Source organism: Dromiciops gliroides, chromosome 1, assembly GCF_019393635.1.
Source record: "Dromiciops gliroides isolate mDroGli1 chromosome 1, mDroGli1.pri, whole genome shotgun sequence".
Taxonomy (NCBI): Eukaryota; Metazoa; Chordata; class Mammalia; order Microbiotheria; family Microbiotheriidae; genus Dromiciops; species Dromiciops gliroides.
The window spans coordinates 8,683,958-8,709,514 of NC_057861.1; the positions used below are offsets into that span (position 1 = coordinate 8,683,958).

Sequence of the window (25,557 nt, forward strand, 5' to 3'; positions counted from 1 at the left end):
AGTCTTTTCATGAGATATGAAATTGTCTATGTTTTTAAAAAAATAAATCTGATAAATCCTGGGCTAACTTTTCATTCAGAGAGTGAAACACTAGGTCCCACCAATCAATAGACAATAAACATTGATTAAGGAGGTAGGTGGTGCAGTGCATAGAGTGCCAGGCCTGGAGTCTGGAGGATCCGAGTTAAAATCTGGCCTGAGACACAAGCTGTGTAACCCTGGACAAGTTACATAACCTCTATTTGCCTGGGGTCACATAGAGTCAGACATGACTGAACAACAATACCTACTCTGCTAGGCACTGTGCTGAGCACTAGATCATTTAAGTTAAAAGCATTTTTAATTTTATTTTTTTACTCCAATTACACCAAATGAAAGAAAAACTTGGTAAAGAAAAAAAAAATCAGCCTTTTGTGTTTTGGAATTCATTGGTGTGCCATGGGCTAGATACTGAAGTAGACAAAGTTCAGGGGCATAACAGAAAGAGCCCTGTATTTAAAGTTGAGAAGATCTGGGTTCAATCAATCCATCAATAAAAATTGACTAAGCTAAGCACTGAAGATAAGGCAAAAGTCTTTGCCCTCAAGGAGTTTACAATCTCATGGGGGAGACAACATACAAACATATATTTAAAGCAAGTGATATACAGGATAAGTAGGAGATAATTAACAGCGGGAAGACACTGGAATTAGGAGGGTTTAAGAGACCCCCTCAGCAGCGACTGCAGTGGTACAGCATGAGATGACATGGGTCTGCACCAGACTAGGGGCAGTGTCAGGGAAGAGAAGGGGGCATGCCCTAAACCCTAATTCTCTGTCATGGACCTCTCTGGCATTTTTCTGAGGCCTGTGGACCCCTTCTCAGAATAAGGCTTTCAAACAACTGAAGGTAACGCTAAATTCCAGTTTGACATTACTGAAACGGAAGATGCCATCTTTTCCCATCTAGGTTCACAATCACCAAGGATCTTTCCATCTCTAACAAAAGCAACTCACATGGCTGTAGCACTTTCCTCACAACAACTCTGAAGGTCGCCCATACTTTTCAAAGGGAGCTGATGTTTTGAATTGGGAAATGACTTGTTGGGTCACCTGAGCTCAGCTCAACCCTGGGCCCCTCCACTACAGCCCATTGCTTCTCAATTAGTCTATGATTTTGTGAAATTCTATCAGAAATTAAAAACAAAATAATAATAAACTGCTTTAAAGTGTATGTGATGGTTCCTCCTTCTCCAGAGGGCCCTCACCCAAGGTGATGGTTCGGTCAAGCTCAGGAGCGGAAGGGTGGCCACACAGTCATGTGATGAGGAATGCATGGTGAGAGAAGGAGGAGGTAGACAGGCCCCACTGATAGACCAGCTCTGAATGGAGGATGGAGCTGCTGCCTTCACGATCCAGGAGGAAGCCTGAAGGAACTCTGGTTCTTAGTGCTGCTGCTCAGTGGGTCCTGCTCATTTCCTCATGATGTCTATCATCTTCTCCAATGGCTCTAAACAAGAAATCCTAAATCAGGCACCACCTGGTTTATAGAGACATTGTCTAAGAGAATGCATCTCTCTAGTTAAAGAAGGGGCTACAGTTGCCAAATCTTAATCATGGAATCAAAAGACAGAGATGTTAGGAGCCTTGGAACATAGAATTAGGAATGTCAGAGCTGGGAGGGGCCTCAGGACAGGGGATGTCAGAGCTGGAAGGGGCCTCAGGACAGGGGATGTCAGAGCTGGGAGGGGCCTCAGGACAGGGGATGTCAGAGCTGGGAGGGGCCTCAGGACAGGGGATGTCAGAGCTGGGAGGGGCCTCAGGACAGGGGATGTCAGAGCTGGGAGGGGCCTTAGAATAGGGAATGTCAGAAGTCAATGGCCTCAGAAGCCCTTGTGACCCTCATTTACACAGAAGCTAACTAAGACAGAGACTGAGCAAGCTTGTCTAAAGTTACCAAAATGGCCAACAGAACTGGGATAGGCCTCATCCCACTCTGCCACTAACTTCCAGGTTATTTTGGACAAATCCCTTTCCCTCCTTGGGCATTATTTACCTCCTTTGGAAAATAAGGAGTTTGGATTTTATAATCTCAGGATTTCTTAACCATGAAAGCTCTTGATCTACCATGAACCCCAGAACCCCAGTCCAAAGATCAGAGGATCTAGAAAATATGGCTTCCTCTGGTGGGACCTGAATCTTCAGTTCAAAGTATCAGCCTCCCAAGTCCAGGATGGAGGAAATGTGACTACATAACAACTCCTATGAAAAAGAACTGGAGGGTTTAGTAGACCACAAGCCCAATGGGAGAGACAATGTGACATGATCACCCCCCAAAATAGTCTTCCTCTGCAACTAAGAATATCCCTGGACCTTTCATGGTCAGATGTAACCCTAGATAAGCCTGGTCCAAATGGATGGCACTCCATTCCAGATAGTCACCCTCAGTTTCCCCACCTCAGGATAAAGAGGGTTAAGTGATTTGCCCAGGATCACACAGCTAGAAAGTATCTGAAGCTGGATTTGAACTCAGGTCTTCCTGACTCCAGGGTGCCACCTCACTACCCTGACTTGAAGCTAAGAGGTAAATGGCCTGGCCATCATCACTCAGAGGCTGAGCCTGAACCCAGGTGTTCCTGATGCCAAGTGCATGTGCTTCTCCAGTCAGGACCTGAGGCTGGGATCTCTGATACTAGTACCACTGTTCTGATTCCATCATGCACCATCCTGCATGATGGAATCCAATGAGATAAATCACTTTCTAAACCTGTCTCTATCTTGTTTGTGCCTGGTTATTTTTACATGGTGTATCCTCATTAGACTGAGGGCAAAGACTGTTTTTTTCCTTTCTTTGGAACCCTGTGCTTAGCACAGTGCCTGGCATACACTAGGCACTCAATAAATGCACGTTTACTTGACTGACTGAGTAAAGCTCTGTAGAAATATCAGCTCCACCCCAGAATACACTTGCAATCATTATCATTCACCCTTATACAATGGCTTTCCCAAATACTGTGTGCCCATTATCTTTGTTGGGGCCATCCCTCTACTCTATCCCTCCATATCTAGGTCAGGGGGTCTGACCTGGGATCCACAAGCTTGTTTCATAAAATTTTGGTAACTGCATTTTGATATAATCAGTCTCCTTTGCAGTCCTGTGGGGTTTATATTTATGCATTCAAAAACCTGATCCTCACTTACTAGCTGTATGACCCTGGGCAAGTCACTTAACCCTAATTGCTCAAAAATTTTTAATTTTTTTTTTAATTTTAAAAAATACAGCTAGATGGTGCAGTGGATAGAGCACTAGCCCTGGATTCAGGAGGACCTGAGTTCAAATCCAGCCTCAGACACTTGACACTTACTAGCTATGTAACCCTGGGCAAGTCACTTAACCCTAATTGCCCCACCCCACCCCCAAAATTAAAAACCTGATCCTGAGAAGAGGTCACGAGACTTCCCCAAAGGGGTCCGTGATACAAAAAAAGTGAATGGGAATCTCCGAGTTTAATGGTGGGCCACTGGGAAGCTGAAGCTAAGTGGCACAGTGAATAGAGGGTTGGGCCTGGAATCAGGAAGACTCATCCTTGTGGGTTCAAATCCAGCCTCAGACACTTACGAAATGTGTGACCCTGGGCAAGTCCCTTAACTGTGTTTGCCTTAATTCTTCTTGAGCTGGAGAAGGAGTCCGGAAACCACACCGGTATCTCTGCCAAGAAAACCCCAAATGGGGTCACAAAGAGTCGGACATGACAAAACAACACTGAGGAAGCATTGGGGCCCTCAGCAGTGAACAGACACAGCAAACAGCCAGTTAGCCACAAGGTTAGCAATAATCCTCAAACCCCAAGGATTATGGGTCTTGCTTTGCTTAAGCAAGGAAGCTGAGGAGAATGATGCAGTGGGCTAGAGAGGGCCACACACTCTGTGTGTGTTTCTTCCAATGTGAAGTAATATATGCATGTGCAATGAGCAAGTTGGTCTCTGTCTGAAAGGAGAGAATCAAATACATCCATATCAGTGAGTCTTTGAGACACTGGATGATGATTTTGATTCTTTGAAGATATAAAACTTTTTTTTTTTGCAGGGCAATGAGGGGGTCACACAGCTAGTAAGTGTCAAGTGTCTGAGGTCGGATTTGAACTCAGGTCCTCCTGACTCCAGGGCCGGTACTGTATCCACTGTGCCACCCAGCTGCCCCCCGATATAAACCATTTTTTAAAGCTTTAAAAGGAGAAAGAGGGGTACTCCCCTGGATCAGGAGGTTGGAGGATGGAGAACATGAGAAACAGAAGGAAGAGACAAGGAGCACTGACCACTTGGAATTAGGCAAAAGGTAGGAGGTAGATCTGCTCAGGAGGAAGGGGTTTCTTGTGCTGGCTGGAAGGATGGAAGATTCTTAGCAGCTATAACCCAAGAAAGAAAAGGGTAGAAGGGAGGACCAATAAGTAATTCACAGGAAGCAAGATTCAAAGAGGCCCCTGGCCTCAGGCAAATGCACAAAGAGCAGGTAAAAAAACATGAATGGGGGCAGCTAGGTGGCGCAGTGGATAGAGCACCAACCCTGGATTCAGGAGTACCTGAGTTCAAATCTGGCCTCTGACACTTGACACTTACTAGCTGTATGACCCTGGGCAAGTCACTTAACCCCAATTGCCTCACCAAAAAATGAAAACAAAAACAAACAAACAAAAAAACAACCATGAATGGAATTGATCCTAAGCCTAAGGAGCAAATTTGACCTCATAGGTAGCATCCCCTCCTAGAGGCCTGGGCCACATGATGAGGGGTAAAGTGGCATCCCTTCCCTTCCCTCCAGAGGGATAAGGCTACTATTCTTCTAAAAGGACAGAACAGGTCAAAAGGACGATGTGGGTAAAGAAGGCATGTTCATGTGAAGAAAACTAGGAACATAGGAGGGGCAGAGGGTGAACTATGATGGAGAGCATTTAGGTGAGGCAGGAACAGAAGCTTCTTTCCCTTGGATTATCCTACAAGCCATCTGGACAGAAAGAGGAAATAGATGAGGAGTCTGGGAACCAGGCCAAAGGCCTGGCATATGGGCCATGATGATAAAGAGGTGATGGGAGACGTGGGTTATCCAGGCATCTGTTGGGGCTCTCCCTCCGCCAACGGCAGAGCTGCTCATCATTTCCTGTATGGCCTTAATGGTGATTTCATCCTTCCAAAGGTGGAAGAAATAGTGAGCAAAATGGCCGTTCTGTTCTGATCCTGACAAGTAATTGGAATAAGGGATGGGAACTTGACGATTTGTGTGGAAGGAACCACTGCATCTCAGAAGTCATAACAGAGGAGAGGAAAGCAGGGTAAGCTGGTATGTACTCTAGACTGGGGGAGAGCAGATTGCAAAGGGTTCAGAGCAGGGGTTCTTCACCTTTTGATCATCAGCCCCTGAGGCAGTCTGATAAAGCTGATGGACCCCAATGCAGCCCTCATCCAGTCTGCAGAGACCAGCCTCCTCTTCTCTTTCAAGCTATGTATTCCATGGATTAATCTAAAGATGGTGGAGTAAAGGCAGGGACTTAACTAAGGTCTCCCAAATTCCCCTCCAAACAACATTAAAATAATGCTCCCAAATGAATTCTGGAGCAGTAGAACCCACGGAATGATGGGGGTGAAATAATTTTCCAGCCCAAGATAACTTAGAAAGTCAGCAGGAAAAGTCTGTTTCACAAGGGTGAAAATAGAGCACAGTCTAGTGTAAGCCATGGGGGTGACTGAGCATCCAGAGCTCTCAGCCTACAAATGGTAAGGGGGTCAGACAACTGGTCAGAAGGAGATTACTGGGGACACTTTGTTGGCACTGAGTGAAGGACCATACATGGTCCTATATTGCAGTCCCAGAGCAAGGAAGAACACTAGCAGGAGCAGGGAACCTGGACATAGTTCCAGGGCAGAAAAGAATGCTTGTGGTTATTCACAGACCAGAGCAGAGACCAAGATTACAGTGACCACACCTCTCCTTAGATCATACCACATGGAAAAACTGAAAACTTATAGACCATCATTAGCTCTGAAAACAGCAGCACAAAAAAATATGAAGCTTGGGACAGTCGCCCCTTCACCCAGAATCCAACTGTAACACGAAGTTTAAAGTCAAGAAATAGGCTGGAAAATGAACAAACAACAACAAAAGAACCTGAATATAGAAAGTTAATATGGTGACAAGAAGATCAAAACATAGGCAGAAGAAGATGAGAATATCAAAGCAGCTACATGCAAAACCTTAAAGAAGAATTTGAATTGGCCTTGGGCCAAAAAATAAAAATTCTTGGAAAAGATCAAAAAGGATTTTAAAAATCAAATAGGGGGCGGCTAGGTGGTGCAGTGGATTAAGCACCGGCCCTGGATTCGGGAGTACCTGAGTTCAAATCTGGCCTCAGACACTTGACACCTACTAGCTGTGTGACCCTGGGCAAGTCACTTAACCCCCATTGCCCTGCAAAAAAAAAAATCAAATAAGAGAGATAGAGGAAAACATTGGAAAGAGAAATTAGAGCAATACGAGAAAATCATGAAAAAAGAGTCAATGGCTTGGTAAAGGCACAAAAAAAATTAAAGAAAATAACACCTTAAAAAACAGAATAGGTCAAATGATTAAAGAGGCATAGAAATCCACTGAAGAAAAGAATTCCTTAAAAAGCAGAATTGACCAAATGGGAAAGGAGGTAGAAAAGCTCACTGAAGAAAATAATTCCTTAAGAATTAGAACTGGGCAAGTGGAAACGAATGACTATGAGACTTCAAAAAATAACAAAACTCAAAAAAATGAAAAAAGAAGAAGAAAATATGAGCTATCTTATTGGAAAAGACAACTAACCTGTAAAATATATCAAGAAGAGATAAATTAAGAATTATTAGATTACCTGAAAGCCTTGATTAAAAAGGCAGCCTGGACATCATATTTCAAGAAATTATTAAAAAAATAAAACCTGCCCTAATATCCTAGAATCAGAGGGTGGACCAGACATTGAAAGAACCTACTCATCCTCCTGAAAGAGATCCCCAAATGAAAACTCCCAGGATTATTATAGCCAAATTCCAGGCCTCCCAAGTCAAGGAGAAAATATTGCAAGGGGCTAGAAAGAAACATTTTAAAAATCATTGAGGCAAAAAAGAAAGAAAGAAAGAATGAAAAAATCATTGAGTCAGGATAATACAAGATTTGTCAGCTTCCACATTAAAGGATCAGAGGGCTTGGAACATGATATTTCAGAGAACAAGGGAGCTAGGATTACAACCAAGAATAACCTAGCCCAGAAAAACTGAGTATAATACTTCAGGGGGGAAATGGACATTTAATGAAATAAGGACTTTCAAGGATCCTTGATGAAAAGACTAGAGTTGAATAGAAAATCTGACTTTCACATACAAGACTCAAGAGAAGCATAAATAAGTAATCGGGAAACAGAAATCCTAAGGAATTCAATAAGGTTAAACCATTTATGTTCTTGCATGGGAACATGACATTTGTTCCTCCTAAGACCTTTCTCATTGTTAGGTCAGTTAGGAGTATACATAGACAGAGGGCACAGGTATGGGTTGACTGTCCTGGAATGATTTTAAAAAATAAAATTAAGGGGTGAGAAAGAGGGATGCACTGAGAGAAGGGGGAAGGGAGAGACAGAATGGAACAATTAATGAGTATTTTAGGGGTCTTGCCATTCAACCTGTTTTGTCTCACTCACCTGTATTAACATCTAGCTGACATCTCTCCATCTTGCCCACAGCATAAAGTACTTTCTAAATGGTTTTTTAAAATCTGGGTAAATTACACCTGTATTATTGCTTTACTTACCAGTTAAGTAACCTAGTCACAAAAGGAATGGTTAGGACAGCTAGGTGCCGCAGTGGATAGAGCACTGGCCCTAGAGTTAGGAGGACCTGAGTTCAAATTCAGCCTCAATCACTTGACACTTACTAGCTATGTGACCCTGGGCAAGTCACTTAACCCCAGTTGCCTCACCAAAAAAAAAAAAAAAAAAAAAAAAGGAGGAATGGTTAGTCTTACATGACCACATGACCTGTTATCTTTTCCCCAAGTTATATTGATGTTTTTTGCTTTTATATCAGTCATTTCTTGGTATAAATCCTTCTCATTATAAGTCTTTACTGAAATTGAACTTCCTCTTTTTCTCTTTCTCTTTCTGTCTTTGGATATCTCTTTTTCTGTGTCTCTGTATCTCTGTTTCTGTCTCTCTCTGTGTTTCTGTCTTCCTCTGTCTCTATCTTTCTCTGTCTCTGTCTCTCCCCTAAATTTAGCAAAACTGACCAATAAAACAAGTGCATACTTCTCTTTGACACCAGAGTTGGGAAACCCATCAGATGGGCTTAAGCGAGACCCCTAGTCCAGGGACATGAGTTCCTGGACACCCCTATGGGAATTTCTCTTAGACTCAGTTGCCTGGGTTGCCTTGATGCATGGAGGTGATAATGGCCCCGTGTCCCATAGCCTCAGAACTGGAAAGAGGAGGAATTCATGGTCTAACCTGATGGAGAAAGTCCAGAGGACAGCCTCTCTCTCATAGAACCCCAGTAGATTATTTTTCTTTTCTTGCCACATCCTGAATATTGTAATAGCCGATGCCCTAGTTGCTCCTTCCCTGACCTTCCCTGCCCAAGACAGAGGTGTTCGCTTAGTGGGAGAGTGGGTAAAGGTGGGGGACAGATCCTGTCCTCAGATCCCTCCTTCGTTGCCTCTTTGCTCCCACCAAGCCTTCCCTGTGTGAGTTAAAATCCATCCACTAAAGATCAGTAACTGTCACCATCTCTGGCTAGTCCAGTTCTTCAGATAAGCCCCCTTAAAGTTCTGGAACATTTGCAAAAGACTGGGATTCATCTGGATCAAAAATCTGAACTCATTGAGGACAGCCAGATGCTCTGATCATCTTCTGAATTATCTAGGATTTTAGCTCTCAATCAGTTGTTTTTGTTCTATCCTCTCCACTCCACTATTATTTTCCATGGCAGAGAAAACAAATTAAATTGGAAGAGAGCGGTCCTGCCTGCTCTGTGCCATCAGTTACCACCACCCCAGCCAACGAGGGGCTGGCTGCCCTGGCGTCCTCTTTTCTCCCTTGAAACCAAGAATGCAGATAGCTTTGTTTCCCTTAGCATTTTTTGCCGGTATCAGCTTATTCCAAGCCTTGGCCTTCCTGATGCCGTCCTCATAAGGGACCGTGTCATGCTTTAGTGTGATGGGTGGCCCAGCCGATAAAGTGCTAGAATGGTTATCATTCCTGGGCAAATCCCTTAACCTCTGATTGCCTCAGTTTCCTCGTTTGTAAAATGGGTCTAACAATAACATCTACCTCCTAGTGTAGGGTGAGGATCAAATGAGGTTTTCTTGACAGAGATACTGAGGTGGTTTGCCATTTCCTTCTCCAGCTCATTTTACAAATGGGGAAACTGAGGCAGTCAGGGTCACACAGGAAATGTCTGAGTAAGATTTCAACTTGGGAAGATGAGTATTCCTGACTGGAGGTTCGGCCCTTTTTCCACTGTGCCACCATGAGCTTTAAATACCAAACAGGAATTTCTATTTGATACTGGAAGTAACAGGAAGCCAGTGGAATTTACTGAGCAAGGAAGTAACATGGACAGACCTGCCCTTTAGAAAAATCACTTTGTCAGCTAAGTGCAGGATGGACTAGAGCAGGGAGAGACCTGAGACCAGGAGACCAGGAGACCAGGCTAATCTGGAAGTGGCAAGGACAGCATGAACTAGGCCTGTGGCTGTGTGAGTGGAGAGGAGAGGCTTACCAGAGATATTGTGAATGGAGAATTCCTATTTGGCAATGGATTGTCTGTATCGGATCGGGGAGAGTGAGGAGAAAATGACACCAAGATTATGAGCGTAGGTGCCTGGGAAGATGGCGGGGTCCCCTCTGCAGGAACAGGGGAGTTCAGAAGAGACAAGACAGTTTGGGGGTGGGGAGGGATGATGAGTCTGTTTTGAACATGGATGCCCATGGGACATCCAGTTCAAGATGTCCAAGAGGCAGCTGGAGATGGATAACTGGTGCTCAAGAGAGAAGTTAGGGCTGGATAGACCTGGTATTCAGCTGCATAGAAATGATCATTGAAACCATGGTGACTGATAAGACCACCAAGCGGGATATCATAGCACCAAAAAGGAAGAGGGGACAGAGGGGAACCCTGTAGGACACCCATGGTTAAAGGCCTTCACATGAATAATGAACCAGGAGTCTAAAAAGGAGCGGCCAAGCAGATAGGAGGAGAACCAGGAGGAAGGTGGATTGAAAACCCAAAGAGGAGAACGCATCCTGTTGGTTTTGTTTTAAAGAATGGAGGAAACAGGGGTGTGTCTGGAGGCAATAGGGAAGCAGCCAGTAATGATGATGATAGATAATGTTGTAGAGGGGTTTTTTTGTCATTGTTTGTTTGTTTGTTTGTTTTTTTGGTGAGGCAATTGGGGTTAAGTGACTTGCCCAGGGTCACACAGCTAGTAAGTGTTAAGTGTCTGAGGCCAGATTTGAACTCAGGTCCTCCTGACTCCAGGGCTGGTGCTCTATCCACTGCGCCACCTAGCTGCCCCTATGTTGTAGAGTTTGAAAAGCATTTTACAAATATCTTATTTATCCTCACAACAACTCTAGGGGGTAGGTGTTATTATTATCCTCATTTTTTAGTTGAGAAAACTGAAGCAAACAGAGGTTAAGTGACTTGCCCAAGGTCATACTGCTAATAAGTAACTAGGGAGAGTGGGGGATGATAATGGGGGCAATCTGCTGTGACACTGGGATAGGCCCCGGTCAAGGGTGTATGCAGAGGGGTTTGCCTTGGCAAGCAGAGGGCCGCCTCTTCATGTGAGATAGTGATGAAGGAGGAGATGGTGGGGGAGACGTCTGAGTGATGTGAGATGAAGAGGAGGGAAGAAGAGGGAGCTCACCACAAACAGCCTCCACCTCCCTCTTGGCTTTCCTTTTAGACCCTGGAATTTGCCACGATGACTCAGCCACCTTCTTACCCTGGGATTCCCAGCAGTGTCTGGGGTGAAGGCGCCCCCCTGGAATATCCCTCCACCATGGCGGCCCATTCTCTCAAGAGCAAGTACCTTCTGGGTCGCCATTTGGAGCCAGGTCCAGGCCAGCCTCCCCTCCCATCTGGGATTCCGACTCTCCCTTATTAGAGCACGTTCTCCTCCCTATCCCTCTTAGCTTCCTTTTGTGTGTTATCTTTCCTCATTAGAATGTTGGTCCAGGGGGCAGCTAGGGGGCGCTGCAGTGGATAAAGCACCGGCCCTGGAGTCAGGAGGACCTGAGTTCAAATCCAGCCTCAGACACGTGACACTTACTAGCTGTGTGACCCTGGGCAAGTCACTTAACCCTCATTGCACTGAAAAAAAAAAATGTCAGTCCTGAAGGAGTATCAATGTGTATGTCGAAGTCACCTAATGATGAGAGCAGGATCTTCTGAGGAGACAATGAGTGTGTCAGTGACTGAACTCACTGAGGAAAGAAGTAGAATACCCTGGTCGGGGATGGGGTGGGGGGCAGGATGGGCCTCTCCAAATAACAGCCACGGAGAGCTGGATTGGGGGATACATTGGAACAGTATGAACCTCAAAGGAGAAGTGCAGAATGATGGGGGTGGGGTGAGAGGAGAGAGACAGAGAGACAGAGACAGATAGAGGGGAGGGGAGGGGAGAGATGGGGAGGGGAGAGGAGAGGAGAAGAGAAGAGAGGAGAGGGGAGGGGAGGGATGGGGAGGGGAGGGGAGAGGAGAGGAGAGGAGAGGAGAGGAGAGGAGAGGAGAGGAGAGGAGAGGAGAGGAGAGGGGAGGAGAGGAGAGGGGAGGAGAGGAGAGGGGAGGAGAGGAGAGGGGAGGAGAGGAGAGGGGAGGAGAGGGGAGGGGAGGGGAGGGGAGGGGAGGGGAGGGGAGGGGAGGGGAGGGGAGGAGAGGAGAGGAGAGGGGAGGGGAGGGGAGGAGAGGGGAGGAGAGGAGAGGGGAGGGGAGGAGAGGAGAGGAGAGGAGAGGAGAGGAGAGGAGAGGAGAGGAGAGGAGAGGAGAGGAGAGGAGAGGAGAGGAGAGGAGAGGAGAGGAGAGGAGAGGAGAGGAGAGGAGAGGAGAGGAGAGGAGAGGAGAGGAGAGGAGAGGAGAGGAGAGGAGAGGAGAGGAGAGGAGAGGGGAGGAGAGGGGAGGAGAGGGGAGGAGAGGGGAGGAGAGGGGAGGGGAGGGGAGGAGAGGAGAGGGGAGGGGAGGGGAGGGGAGGGGAGGGGAGGGGAGGGAGAGGAGAGGAGAGGAGAGGAGAGGAGAAGAGAAGAGAGGAGAGGAGAGGAGAGGAGAGGAGAGGAGAAGGGAGGGGAGGGGAGGGGAGGGATGGGGAGGGGAGAGGAGAGGAGAAGAGAAGAGAGGAGAGGAGAGGAGAGGAGAGGAGAAGAGAAGAGAGGGGAGGGGAGGGGAGGGATGGGGAGGGGAGAGGAGAGGAGAAGAGAAGAGAGGAGAGGAGAGGAGAGGAGAGGAGAGGAGAGGAGAGGAGAGGAGAGGAGAGGGGAGGAGAGGGGAGGAGAGGAGAGGAGAGGAGAGGAGAGGAGAGGAGAGGAGAGGAGAGGAGAGGAGAGGAGAGGAGAGGAGAGGAGAGGAGAGGAGAGGAGAGGAGAGGAGAGGAGAGGAGAGGAGAGGAGAGGAGAGGAGAGGAGAGGAGAGGAGAGGAGAGGAGAGGAGAGAGACAGAGAGAAGGCAGGTGGGGGAGGAGGGAGTAGAGGATGAAGGGAAGAGAGAAAGGGAGAGACAGAGAGTTAGGGAGTCTTCCCCCTCCTCCACTTCAGCTGGGAGGCTGGAGGTATGAGAGAAAGTGTCTCCAGCCCAGGAAGGGGTGGTGAGGGAAGCTGAGTCATTGGGAAAGAGCCAGGCCTCGGTTTTAGATTTAAGGGAGTTTGTTCCTTCTGGAGCAGGCCCAGGGCCGGCTGCTGTTCTGTGATGGGACATGGCGAAGGGGAGGGGCAGCTGGGGGTCCAGAAGCACTGGGATGGGGTGACCGTAAGGGGAGGCAGCAGGCCCATGGAGGGCGTCAGGGCTGGAGAAAAGGTTTTTGAGGGAAGCGTGAGATGGGGCGTTTGAAGGCCTCCCTTGAGGTTTGGCTTCCTGGCAGATGGTGATGTCAGGACTCTTGAGAGCCAAGGGGCCCGGCCCACAGCAGGCAGGAGGGGGCAGAGCCAGGGGAGCTGCTCAGGAGGCAGCCGGCCCAGGCCTAGCCCTGGTCCCAATCTCCCAAGGCCCACTTTCATCTTCAGACACTGCCAGTTTTCTGCACTGCAGGGCTCTTTGGTATTGCTTTTCTCTACAGATCTCCTTCTTGGGCCCTCCCTGCTTGATTTCTCCAGAATGAATCACAGGCAGGGTGGCAAAAGACGGCAGCTGAGCTGGGGGACCCTGAGTCAGGATGGAAATGCTGACAAGCCACAGTGGGAGGCACCAGCTCAGAGTGCAAGCGATGGGCTGGGCAGGAATCTGGCAGGAGCCACCACCCTGTGGCAACTCTGAGTCAGCTGGGGTGACTCAGGCTGGGCCACACTTTCCTTCCTCCCAGGGTTGGAGGCAATGAGGAGAACATCCCAGCTCGAGAGTCACCAAAGGCCAGGGCTGGGAAGCCCCATCAAAATCAGAGAGCGTCCAGTGCCCTCCTTTCAACCAAGAATGAAAACAAGCCCAGAGCAAGGCAGGGATTGACTCAGTCACACAGGGATTGCATGACAGCCCCCGGGCCAGAATTAAGGTCTTCCTGCCCTTCTGCTCAGCATCTTCCACTCAGATCAGAGCTTCTTGCTCTGTTCCCCCTTTGCTAGGAGGCCCCCCTTCTCTACAGAGAAAGCCAACCATCCCTCAGTCTTCTTTGCAAGACATCACATTGCTATTTGATTGAGCCGGGCCTGACTTGTCTTGCTGCTCCCTAGGCCACCCTCTCCTGCCCATCATGCCCTCAGCCCCAGCACATGCTGTTCTTCATGCAGACCCCATGGGGTTGGGGAGCCTGGGATCCCCACAACTGGTTCCAGCAGCTTCTGGCTCTCAGGTCTAGGAGCTGAGTGAAGAGTGTGCCTAGCTTTCCCTGGCTTTGCCAGCAGAGGATGCTTCTGGGCCAGGGGGGCACAGAGTCAGGGAGAGGCGGCAGCCCTGTGTCTTCAGCAACAATTGGTCCCCCAGGTGCCCTCTTTCAATGGAGCCCAGGACTCTAGAAGGCCATGATGAAGTGGACAGAGCTCTGGGCTCAGAATCAGGAAGAGCCAAGTTTCAATCCTGTCTCAACCATCTGTGTGACCCTGTACAAGTCACCATCTATCTCAGCTTCAGTTTCCTCAATTATAAAATGGGGATGGGGGCAACTAGGTGGTGCAGTGGATAGAGCACCGGCCCTGGATTCAGGAGGACCTGAGTTCAAATCCGGCCTCAGACACTTAACACTTACTAGCTGTGTGACCCTGGGCAAGTCAGTTAACCCCAATTGCCTCACTTAAAAAAAAAAAAAAAGATGATAAAATGGGGATAATAATAGCACATAGGGCAGCTAGAGGGCACCATAGTGCACAGAGCACCAGGCGTGGTGTCAGAAAGACTCTTCTTCCTGAGTTCAAATCCAGCCTCAGACACTGACTAGCTGTGTGACCTTGGACAAGTCACTTCACTCTGTCTGACTCACTTTACTCATCTGTAAAATGAGCTGGGGTAGGAAATGGCAAAAATTGCGCCAGTGTCTGCCAAGAAAACACAAGATGGGATCATGAAGACTCAAACAGGACTAAAATGACTCAACAATAACAACAACCCCCAGGGCTGTTGCAAGAATTAAGTGAGATAATAAACTAAAATGTTTTGAAAACCAGAAATGCTTTCTAAATTATTATAATATTTCATATTCATTATAAATTTATTCTGTATTATTAATGTGTTATATAATAATTAACATATCATGCTATAACGATGCAATATTATATATTATGTAATCATTAATAGAATTAATATATAATAATTATGTAATCATTAATATATAACAATAAAATATTATTATGTATTCTTGATATACTATGACTTATAAGCTTATATTATTATTATATTATTGTTATCATCATCATCCTCTTTACCCTGCTGGAAAGACTTTGACTGTAGGTGGGGCTGAATACTGTGTGGCAGGTGAGAGATGGGAAGGGACTGAGGGAAGGGGGGGAGTCTTCTGTCTTACCAAGAGTGTGAAGAGCCCACAGGTGAAAAATGTTAGAGTCAAGTTAAAAATCTCCCTCCTCAGGGCAGTTAGGTGGTGCAGTGGATAGAGCACTGGCCCTGGAGTCAGGGGGACCTGAGTTCAAATCCGACCTCAGACACAACACTTACTAGCAGTGTGACCCTGGGCAAGTCACTTAACCCCAACTGCCTCACTAAAAAAAATCTCTTTCCTCTTGTTTCTACATTTTAGAATTCTAATCCAACAATTTACTAAGCGCTGACTGTGGGCCGGGTACTGCTAGGCACTGGAGACACAAAGTGAGACTGCACTTGCCCTCAGGGAGTTTACTCTCTCAGATGACTGATCTGGAAGAGTCCAGAAGGAGAAACTTTTCTCCCTCCCCTTGAGATCTGACCTCACCCTAGCCTGGTGTGGGGGTCAAAGCAGGGACTGGCTTATGCATGGCCGGCTGGGACTGGGCTCCTTCTCCCTCCTTTCTCCAGGGCCCCCCCAGCCCGCCGTGACCTCAAGGCCTTGCCCTTGCCTTGACTGGTCTGGATCATTCTGCAGGTGTCTGAGAGTGGCTTTGGCAGGCGATGGGAAAGCAGGGGATTTGGGGGCCTGGGTTCGCATCGGAGCTTTGCCCTTACTACCCACGAAGTATGACAGTGGGTAAGGCCCTGCCCTCTCTGGGCCTCAGTTTCTTTAACTGTAAAGTGAGGATACTGGATTAGATGAGTTCTAGGACTCTTCCAATTCTGAATTAATGATCCCATAACTAGATGTACTCTAAGCCCTCTCCCATCCCTGACATCCCCTGTTCTAAGGTCCCTCCCAGCTCTAACATTCCTTATTCTAGGGCCTCTCCCAGCTCTAACATTGTCTATTCTAAGCCCTCTCCCATCCCTGACATCCCCTGTTCTAAGGTCCCTCCCAGCTCTAACATTCCTTATTCTAGGGCCTCTCCCAGCTCTAACATTCCTTATTCTAGGGCCTCTCCCAGCTCTAACATTGTCTATTCTAAGGCCCTCCCAGCTCTGACATCCCCTGTTCTAAGACCCCTCCCAGCCCTGACATCCCTTGTTCTGCCCCTCCCAGCCCTGGCATCCCCTGTTCTCCTTCCCCTCCCAGCCCTGGCATCCCCTGCTTTCCTTCCTCTCCCAGCCCTGGCATCCCCTGTTCTAAGGTCCCTCCCAGCTCTAACATTCCTTATTCTAGGGCCTTTCCCAGCTCTAACATTGTCTATTCTAGAGCCTCTCCCAGCTCTAACATTGTCTATTCTAAGGCCCTCCCAGCTCTGACATCCCCTGTTCTAAGACCCCTCCCAGCCCTGACATCCCTTGTTCTGCCCCTCTCAGCCCTGGCATCCCCTGTTCTGAGGCCCCTCCCAGCCCTGACATCCCTTGTTCTGCCCCTCTCAGCCCTGGCATCCCCTGTTCTGAGGCCCCTCCCAGCCCTGACATCCCCTGTTCTAAGACCCCTCCCAGCCCTGACATCCCTTGTTCTGCCCCTCCCAGCCCTAGCATCCCCTGTTCTCAGGCCCCTTCCAGCCCTGACATCCCCTGTTCTCAGGCCCCTCGACACAGACTCCTCCTGTGATTCGGTGACTCACATTTCATAAATGAGGAAATGGTCAGCTATTGTCTGACCTCACTAACATCAAACAGAAGCAGTCAATTACAAAGCCGAATTTGGTGCCATCCAGCTCAGAGCTCTTCTCTACTACAGAGTGCAAGGGTTAGCCCCAGTTCCAAGTGGGGCCAGTGCCTGGGGGTGTCCCCAGACCCCACAGTTCTTGCTGAGTGAGGCAGGCCCACGTTCCTCACAGCTCCTACCCAGGGACAGCAGGGCCTCCAAACTGAGCTCATCAACCGTTTCTGGGCCCGAGCTGGCTCTGGAAACAGGTGTCTCCGAGGACCACCCTCCACGCCCTTCTCTGCTCCCCTCTTGGCTGCCCGCCTGCTGGGCAAGAGGCAGCTGTGTCGCCCAAGGAAACGAGACAGAGAGAACCAAACAGTGCTTTATTTGAGGACGGAAATAGCCCCCTTTGCAGCCCCACCGAGGCGGGGCACTTCTGCCTAGGACAGGCCCCTGCCAATGGAAAGGCCCATCTAGGGTTGGACGGCCTGGGTCAGAGACCATCCTGGCCTTTGCTGCAGCCCCACCAGGGATGGGAGGGGGGGCTCAAGCCACTGATTCCCAGCCCCCTTCCCCAGTCTATAGCAGCAGAGAGATTGGAGGGTGGAGCTGGAGGGGGCCAAGCCTGCCCTGACTTGGTTTCTCCGGAGCAGCCTAACCCCCAGCACCAGCCCCGCTCCCAGCCCTGCCCCAGTCCAGGGGCATCTGGGCAGCACTTCTCGACCTCTCCAAGATCCTCCTGAGAAATCATCTCCATCACCCATTTCATTTTAGTATACTTGGTGCAGGCTGCAGCTGGAAAAGTAATAATAATCACTTTTAATTCCAATACTCACTCGCATTTCCATTCTCCTCTGGCCCCTTTGTAGCAAGCATCATCCTCTTTTAGCAGAAGGGGAAACTGAGGCACAGATCAGGGAAAGGGAGGGAACTCACCCACGACTGAACTTGGGGCTTACAATGTCCCAGACCAATGCAGGAGACCAGGAGAGGCAGGGAGAGAGCCCCAGACAAGCCAGGTCACCCCCTCCCCCAGAGCCTCAGTTTCCTCCTTTGTAAAACGAGGGTGATAATCCTCCCACTAACTCCCTCACGGGGCTAGGCAAGCTCTTTGTAACCTTGAGGTCCCAGAGAATGGATGTGTGACCAATCAGGCTCCCCGCTTGCCCTCCCCCGTGCCATCGTTCTGGAAGGTTCTTCTTGGCTGAGGTTCATGCCCACCCCAGTTAAAGCCCCTCTTCTTCCAGGCTGTTGGGTCCCACAGTGCTTCAAACAAGCTGAGGCTGGACCAGCCTGGGCCCAACGGGCACAGAGGGCACAGCTCACAGATGGGCACAGCCATCCTTCACAGGGCTCTGACAGGCCGGCCTGTCCACCACAGGGTCCACCAGGAGGCCACCAAGCGGCAGTTATGGTACAGAAACATCCCCACCAGCGTCAGGACGATGCCCACGTAGCTGAGGCCACTCAGGCGGCTTCCAAACAGGAGCCAGGACAAGGCCAGGTTGCCCACCACGTGGAAGTTGCCCAGCACGTGGACGGTGAGGGCCGACGTGAGGGCCAGCAGGGAGAAGCTAGCCAGGTTGTAGAGGACTGAGACCAGGCAGCTGAGCAGAATGAGCAGCCAGAGGCAGTGGTCAGCGGGGACCAGGACTGGACTGGCACTGCCCACCTCCAGCACCAGGGCCGCGCCTAGCAGCAGGCAGAAACTGGGGAGTGATGTCAGGTAAAGCAGGGTCACTGAGTCCAGCCTCTCCTCCTGCAGCAGGACACCTGGAAAGCAGGAGAGGGGAGCGGGGGTCAGAGCAGGCTCTTGGGCCCTAGAATGAGGCCTGCTGGCCTGGCATTCCCTCATTAGCTGGCTAGCACGTCTCTCCATTCTCTGGGCCTCAGTTTCCCCTAAAGTCCCTTTGAAGTCTAGATCAGCCAGATAAGCTAGATAAGCATTTATTAGGAACCTACTATATGCCAGGCATTGCTCTAAGTGCTAGGGATACACAGAAAGGCAAAAACAGTCCCTGCCTTCGGGGAGATCCCAGTCTAATGGGGGAGACAACATTCAGACAATTACGTTCAGACAAGCTACAGATGAAGTAGATGGGTAGATGGTATCCTTAGGTCCCTGGGTTAAGGTCATACCCCAGTAAAGGTCAGGTCAAAAGGTTATCAATGGCCCTAGAGCTAGAAGGGACATAGAAGTCATCAAGTCCAACCCCTCTTACTTTACGGAAAGGGAAACTGAGGCCCAGGGAAGTGAAATGGTATATGCCAAAGGAAGGCCTCCCCCTGCATCTTATCATTTTACTCCTAGCTTTATCCTTAGTGCTTCGGGCTATGCGGGGGTCCAGACTAACTCTCAGCAAAACTATAAAGCTCCTGAAACTGAGTTTCAGGGTCCGGGTTGGCCTTTTTTTTCTTTCAACTACCCTCCCAGCCCTAACCACAGAGCTTCCCTGCTTATAAGACATGTTGTCTCCCTTGATAAAATCTTTCTTTCCTGGTGCCTCGTTCAGTGCTTGGCATACAGTAGGTGCTTCATAAATGTTTGCTCAGTGATTTCTTGGGAAAGCCTCTGATATTTGCTCCAATATCAGTCCCAGGCCTCCCCTCCCAGAGGTCTCTGTGGTCCACAACTGAGCTCTCTTGTCCCTCCTTAGAGGAGGGTGAGGTAGGGGTTGGGGAGGAGGGTGGAGACTGAGGGCAGAGCCTGAGGGTGGCTCCTGATGCCCTTAACATTCCATCCACTTCTGCGGCTGCTCAAGGCCCCTGATCCCAGGGGCTCCAAGGCCAGCCAGTGCTACCAGGATCAGGATCCCCCCTGCAGTGGTCATCCAGCATCCAGCCCATCCCCATGGGAGCAGCCAGGTCCGATCCAGGAGAGCTCTGATTGTCTGGGACTCTTCCCGGACCTTTGCCTCAAGTTCCCTCTCACACCGCTCCCCTGCCCATGATCCTACGTCTGCCCCTGTGGAGCCAAGGAAAGCTAGCGTCACCCAAGGCATCTCAGGTACCCGGAGATGCTCGGCTTCAAGGCTTCTCTTCGAAAGGTCCTATTGGGCCTGGCTTCTGGGCCCCTTCTCTCTCTTCTGGGTGAGGCCTCTCTACCTTGTTAGTGTTCTTTCCAAAATGGGTCACCCAGAAATGAACAACACTCCCATTTAGTAGTCTCTGGTCCCAGAGAGCCCCAGGCAGCCAGGAATGGATGACAGTGGGCTGTCTCAGGCTGGGTCAGCCAGCCCCTGTTCTGACCTTTGACTTCTAAGCTCTGGGGCTTTGGGGTAGACCAGCAGAATGGTGGGCAGACCCTCCTAGGCATGGGGGAGGGGAATACCCAGGATACGCCTCCCCCCTAGGGACCTGCTGTCCCACACTGAGTCACTGAAGCCCCTGCAGGAGAGGGAGCCTCGAGGGACCCCGGGCCTCAGACAGGTTTGGGAAGGCTCTTCACAACACATGCCCTTCCTTCCCTTCCAGTCTTCTCCCGCCCAACTCCCTTCATACACCCCTGGGTCCGGCTCTCCTGGCCTATACAAGCTTCCATACCCTACACTCCATCTCCTGATTCCAGGCCTTTGCAAGAGCTGTCCCCCCTGCCTGGAATGCTGGTGTCCACCCCCTCCTCAGTGCCCTGGCTCCCTCCAAAATTCAGCTCACGTCCCACCTGGAGGAGGCCCCTCCCATCCCCTCAGCTGCCAAGGTCTTCCTCAGTGAGGCGACCTCCCATTTACGCTGAATCTCTATTAGTTATGTGCGTGCTGACTTTCCCAGCAGAAGGTGGGCTTCAGGAGGGAACAGACTATTTTTTGTCTTAGCACAGTGCTGGAATGTATGCTAAGAAGAAGAAGAAGAATTAGCACCTACCATTTATATAGCACCTACTATGTGCTGGACACTGTACTAAGTGCTTTACAAATATGATCTCGTTTGATCCTCAGGACAACCCTCGGAGTAGGTGCTTTTATGACTCCCATTTTATAGATAAGGAAACTGAGGCAAATGGCACTTAAGTGACTTGCCCTGGGTCACACAACTACTAAGTGACTGAAGGCGAATTTGAACTCAGGTCTTCTTGTCTCCAGGCCCAGTGTTCTATCCACTCAGACCCTGGCTCTGTGCTTCCCAGGGACTTTCAGCTTCAGTTTCCCATGTCAAATGAGGGCTTTTGGCTTGTGGCTCTGAAGGTTCCTTCTCACAGTGGTCAGCATCGGGGCAGCAGGGCCTGGAAGGCACCTCCTAGGGCCCTGGCCTGGGCCTGTCGGATGGGATAGAAACACCCACAGTTGGAGGGGGGACAAGGAGGGAAGTAATGGCTTCCTGAGGAACCCCAGGCCATGGCATCAGCCCTGCTCCTTGGCCACCCACCCTCTTGGAGTCCTAGGGCTCAGGGACAATAATCCGGTTACCGGGGGAAAGGGGGTTGGTCAAGGGACTCAGGGGAGAGGCAGGAGCTTTCCCAATGACTAGGCCAGGGTCTACTCTCCCCTCCCACCACCGCCAATCCCTGAGCCACTGCCCAGAGAGGGAGAGCGAGTGCCCAGGCTTGGCCCAAGTGTCACATTTCTGCTTCCTTGTTTGGCTTCTCAGGTAACCCGAAGGCAAAAATAGACACTGGGCTTAGGGACTGCCAGCTAGGGTAGAGCTTTTCACTGCCCTGGGACAAGAGGGTGGGGCAGCTTCCTCCTGTGGGCACATGGAGAGGCTTGGACGGGCATGCGTGTGTGTGATTGGGTGCTTGTCCACTGGGTCCATCTGCATGCACAGATACTCAGTGGGGACTCTGGGCATGTCTGTGTGAGGCACAAACAGGGTCTGCACACAGAGTTGGGGGTGAGTGGAATGGTAACCCGGGCATGCCTGCACAGGCCACTTCCATGCATGGAAATGTGGGCATTTGTACAAGCCCATGCATAACATGCATTTCTACAAGTACACAGAAGTATGTGAATGCTGTAAGGAGGAGAACAGACCCATACATGTGCACCTGCATGTATCTACACATGTGAGGTTGGGGTCCATGTCTCTCCGTCTATGCAGGTGCACCTGGGAACGTGTTTGTGAGATTGGTGTATGTCTGTAACATACTTATGTGTAGAGAGAAAGAGGAGAGGAAAAAAAGAGAATGAATGAGGGAGAAAAGAAAAGGAGAGAGAAAGGAAGAGAAAGAGGGAGAGAGGAGGAGAAAAGAGAGATGGATGAGAAAGAGGAGGAGAAAAGAGAGCGAATAGGAGGCCTCAGTTGGTGGGCTTCCAGAGATGAAGACTGGAAAACCCAGAAGGGATTGGGATGGAGGTGGAGAGATGTGGCTCTATTTCTTTTCAGGCATCCTCCAGATAAACCAATCAATATGATATCCTCTAAATAGTATGCTCCCCCCCCCCCCCCAACACAAGACCAGGACATGCACTGGATCTAGTCTCTATCCCTTTCCTTAAGTGCAGGGGATGACTAAAGCATCTCCCTATCCCAGGACCTCAGGCAAGAACAGCAACTGACTGATTGATTACCACCCCATCGAGTCCTAGACCCCACTGTGTGTATGTATACATATATTCAGGACTCCTCTGGGGGCCTAGTCTCTCTGGTCAACTGCTTATGTCCCAGAATAGCGTACCTCAGTCTGCAAGCACAGCACATAGCCTCAGTTGGAAGAAACCTCAGAGGACATTTAGTACAGCCTAGACTCAGATCCCCTTTACAATACACTCAGACGAGGTTTTAGATCTCGAGAGATGGGAAACCACGACCTAAGCGGATTAGCTGTTTGTTTTACTTTTTTCTAATCCCTAGAAAGTTTGTCCTGACATATAAACAGCCTTTCCTCTCTTCAATTTATGATTGCTCATAGTCCTGCCCTCTGGGACCAAACAGAAAAAGTTTATCTTGTGGTCCAATGGAAAAAAGGGCTGTATTTGGAATTCGGGGACTTGGATTCAAATACTAATCCTGCCCAGTGTGTGAGACCTTGGACAAGTCACTTCCCTTCCTCCAGGCCTATTTCCTCTTCCATGAAGAGTAGCCAGAAAATGTCAGAGCTGGGAGGGGCAGGAGAACAAGGGAAGTCAGGGCTGGGAGGGGCCTTAGAACAGGGGATGTCAGGGCTGGGAGGGGCCTTAGAACAGGGGATGTCAGGGCTGGGAGGGGCCTTAGAGCAGGGGATATCAGGGCTGGGAGGGGCCTTAGAGCAGGGGATGTCAGGGCTGGGAGGGGCCTCAGCAGACCTGTATAGTTTAACCCCCTGGATATACAGTTGTGGAGACCGAAGCCTGTAGAGCCAAAGCACTTTGCCCAGGGTCCCACAGAGAGTGTGAGGCCGAGCTGGTCCTTGCGGCTCAGCCCTAGCACACTGGCACGTGGGTACTCACTTTGCTGCACAGATTTGAGGCCCCGCAGGAAGGTGGCAGCGAAGAGGAAAGAGCAGCCAGTGCGGTGGAAGTGCATCTCGCCCATGAGGCTGCAGGCAGCGCCCAGGCAGATGGGCCCCATGGCCGCGTACTGCAGCGGGTGATGGTGCTTGCCCAAAATGGCCTTGGACAAAGCCAGGGTGAAGAGCGGTGTGGTGGTGTAGACCATCTGAGCGAAGTCCAAATGCACATAGGTAAGGCCCAAGTTCCCACAGGCCATGGTAGCACAGAAGGTCAGGCTCAGCAAGAAAACCCTCCTCCTGGCCCGGGCAGGGAGAGGCCCTCGTGCCCAATGCCCGGCCAGCGGGTAGCCCACGAGGACAGCGGTCAGCATGTGCAAGGAAGAAAGCAGCAACGGGTACCGGAAGCCGTGGACGGCGAAGATCCACTTGTTGAGGCTGGACATGCTGGTGCCCGTGACCAGCCAGACCAGCACGGTGGCCAAGATGCGCCCGGGGCTGCCCGCCGGGCACTGACCCTGCTCCCGGTCCCGCAGGGCCAGCTTCCAAGGCAGCAGGAGCGTGGCGGCCGGGGCTCCATCGGCCGAGGTCATTCCTGCTTCATGGTTCCTCCGGGAGCAGATGCACATGGGGGCCGAGGGGACGGGGGGCCCGGGTGTCCGGATGGGCCAGGGGCTGCCCCGCCACAGCCGGGGCTTCTTTCGGCCCCGCGGACAAGCTCTTCTTGGGCCCCGGGTCAGGGCTTGACGTCCTCCGTATCCCGTGTCCGGCTTGCGGGGGAGGATACACCGGAGGATCTCTAAGCGAAGTTAAGGCTGGCTCTGGGCCCCGGCCTCTGGGTGAGCCGGCAGCGGCGGCGATGCCCGGCCGGGTAGGGCCCGATTTCCCCCCCGGAGCGGCGGCTCCACGGGCTGGGGGCTCCGCTGCCGCTGCTCTACTGCTCCAGCCGGGCCCGGCCCCGCCTCCACCACCCAGGACTGGCGTACAGCGGAGGGAGGGCGGGGCCAGAGCTGGCCACGCCCCGGGACCGCCTCCGAATCCCGGCCACACCCCCTCTCCGCCCCGGCTCGGCCGGCTCGCCCACATTGGCTAAAGCCAACTGGTTGCCCTGGAAACCGCCTAGGGAGAGGAGCCCTAGGAGCCCTCCCCATCCTGCCCCGCCCGGCCAAAGCTGCTAGCTGCCGTGGTGACACTGAGACGTTTGAGAATCGGACTGGGGGCAAAGGGCAGGAAGCCTAAACTAGAAGAGGGTGGGTCTGGGCCCCACTTGGGATGGGCCAGAACTGCGTGCTGGGGGGACTTAGAGCAGACCCTGAGACCGTCACAGCCACCGAAAGGGAGGCCCCTTCCCCTCTCTGGCTCCACCGGGTATCCATCCCAGGCTCAGCACCAACCCCTCCTCTGCAGATGTTGGCCCTTCCCTAATAGTGTCATTCTCCGAATCTTGGAATACCCCCCAACCCCCCAGCCCCTTCCGAGACACACACACACTCCCAACTCCCTAGCTGAGTCAGCTCTAGGCTAAGGACTCCTGGATGTGACATCAGAGGACTTGAGCACATCCTTCACATTGGCCTCTGTCCCCCACTATTTTCACAGTGAAGGAGGACTCTAGGAGGCCTGGGGTTTGTCCCAGCTCCCCCAAGCATGCCAAGCCTGTGTTCATGCCAGAGAGTGAGCCGGCTGGCCCTGCCCATCCTTGGCCTCAGAAAGCTGAAAGGTCCTCAGCCCATCATCGCCTCTCTCCTTGGGAGCTTTCAGTAGAAGAGGGAGGCCCCAGCTCCCTTCCCACATCCTTCCCCTGACATTGCCCATCACACCCAGCCCTGCCCAGCCACAGCCCCACCTCTATTCCCAGGGCTTGCTGCCAGGCATCACTGAGCCCTCCTCTCAGCGATGCACCCACCTCTAGGCAGGAGCACGCAGTCCACAACAGGAAGGAGAGTCATTCTCCTGCGCCTGGGCCTGGGCCCGCAGGGAGGGGTAGCCACGGGGCATAGGGAAAACTGAGTCACTGGCAGCTGGGGCTTAGGCAGGCCATGAGTCCTGAATTCAAGGCACTAGCTCAGGGCTGTAAATTCCACCCCTTTGGACTTCATCACCTCAGGATCAAGTTCAGATTCTTTGGGGGATCCAGGAACCAGGGGCCCACCCAGGCAGAGGCTGTATGTCTAGGTCTGGCCTGAGTCTATGAGAGCAGCCTCCCCCTACTGGTCAAGGAAGAGACAGGACCCAGGCCAGCTCCACATGGAAAGTGACCTCTCTAAGGATGTGTGGAATGGATTGTCATTGGCCTCCCACATCTCTGCTTCTTTCTTACAGGTAATCCCTCAGTTCCTCCCATCTACAGGGTGTGTGCCTCCTTTCTGCGGCTGGAA

General features: G+C 50.8%; 1 protein-coding gene across 1 annotated transcript; it reads right to left on the minus strand.

Moving 5' to 3' along the window:
• Positions 1-17,093: 17,093 nt before the first annotated feature.
• SLC35E4 (solute carrier family 35 member E4) lies at positions 17,094-25,539 on the minus strand. The gene is made up of 2 exons (XM_043979310.1): positions 23,181-25,539; positions 17,094-18,591 (listed from the first exon to the last, which is right to left on the minus strand). The coding sequence occupies exons 1-2, from the start codon at positions 23,806-23,808 to the stop codon at positions 18,164-18,166; spliced, it is 1,056 nt and encodes a 351-aa protein (XP_043835245.1). The 5' UTR covers positions 23,809-25,539; the 3' UTR covers positions 17,094-18,163.
• Between the last annotated feature and the right edge of the window lie 18 nt (positions 25,540-25,557).

Coding starts and splice junctions, on each gene's coding strand:
- SLC35E4 (XM_043979310.1), bottom strand. CDS start 23,808: ATGTGCATCTGCTCCCGGAGGAACCATGAAGCAGGAATGACCTCGGCC. Junction 18,592..23,180: donor CCTCAAATCTGTGCAGCAAA/GTGAGTACCCAC, acceptor CCTGCTTTCCAG/GTGTCCTGCTGCAGGAGGAG.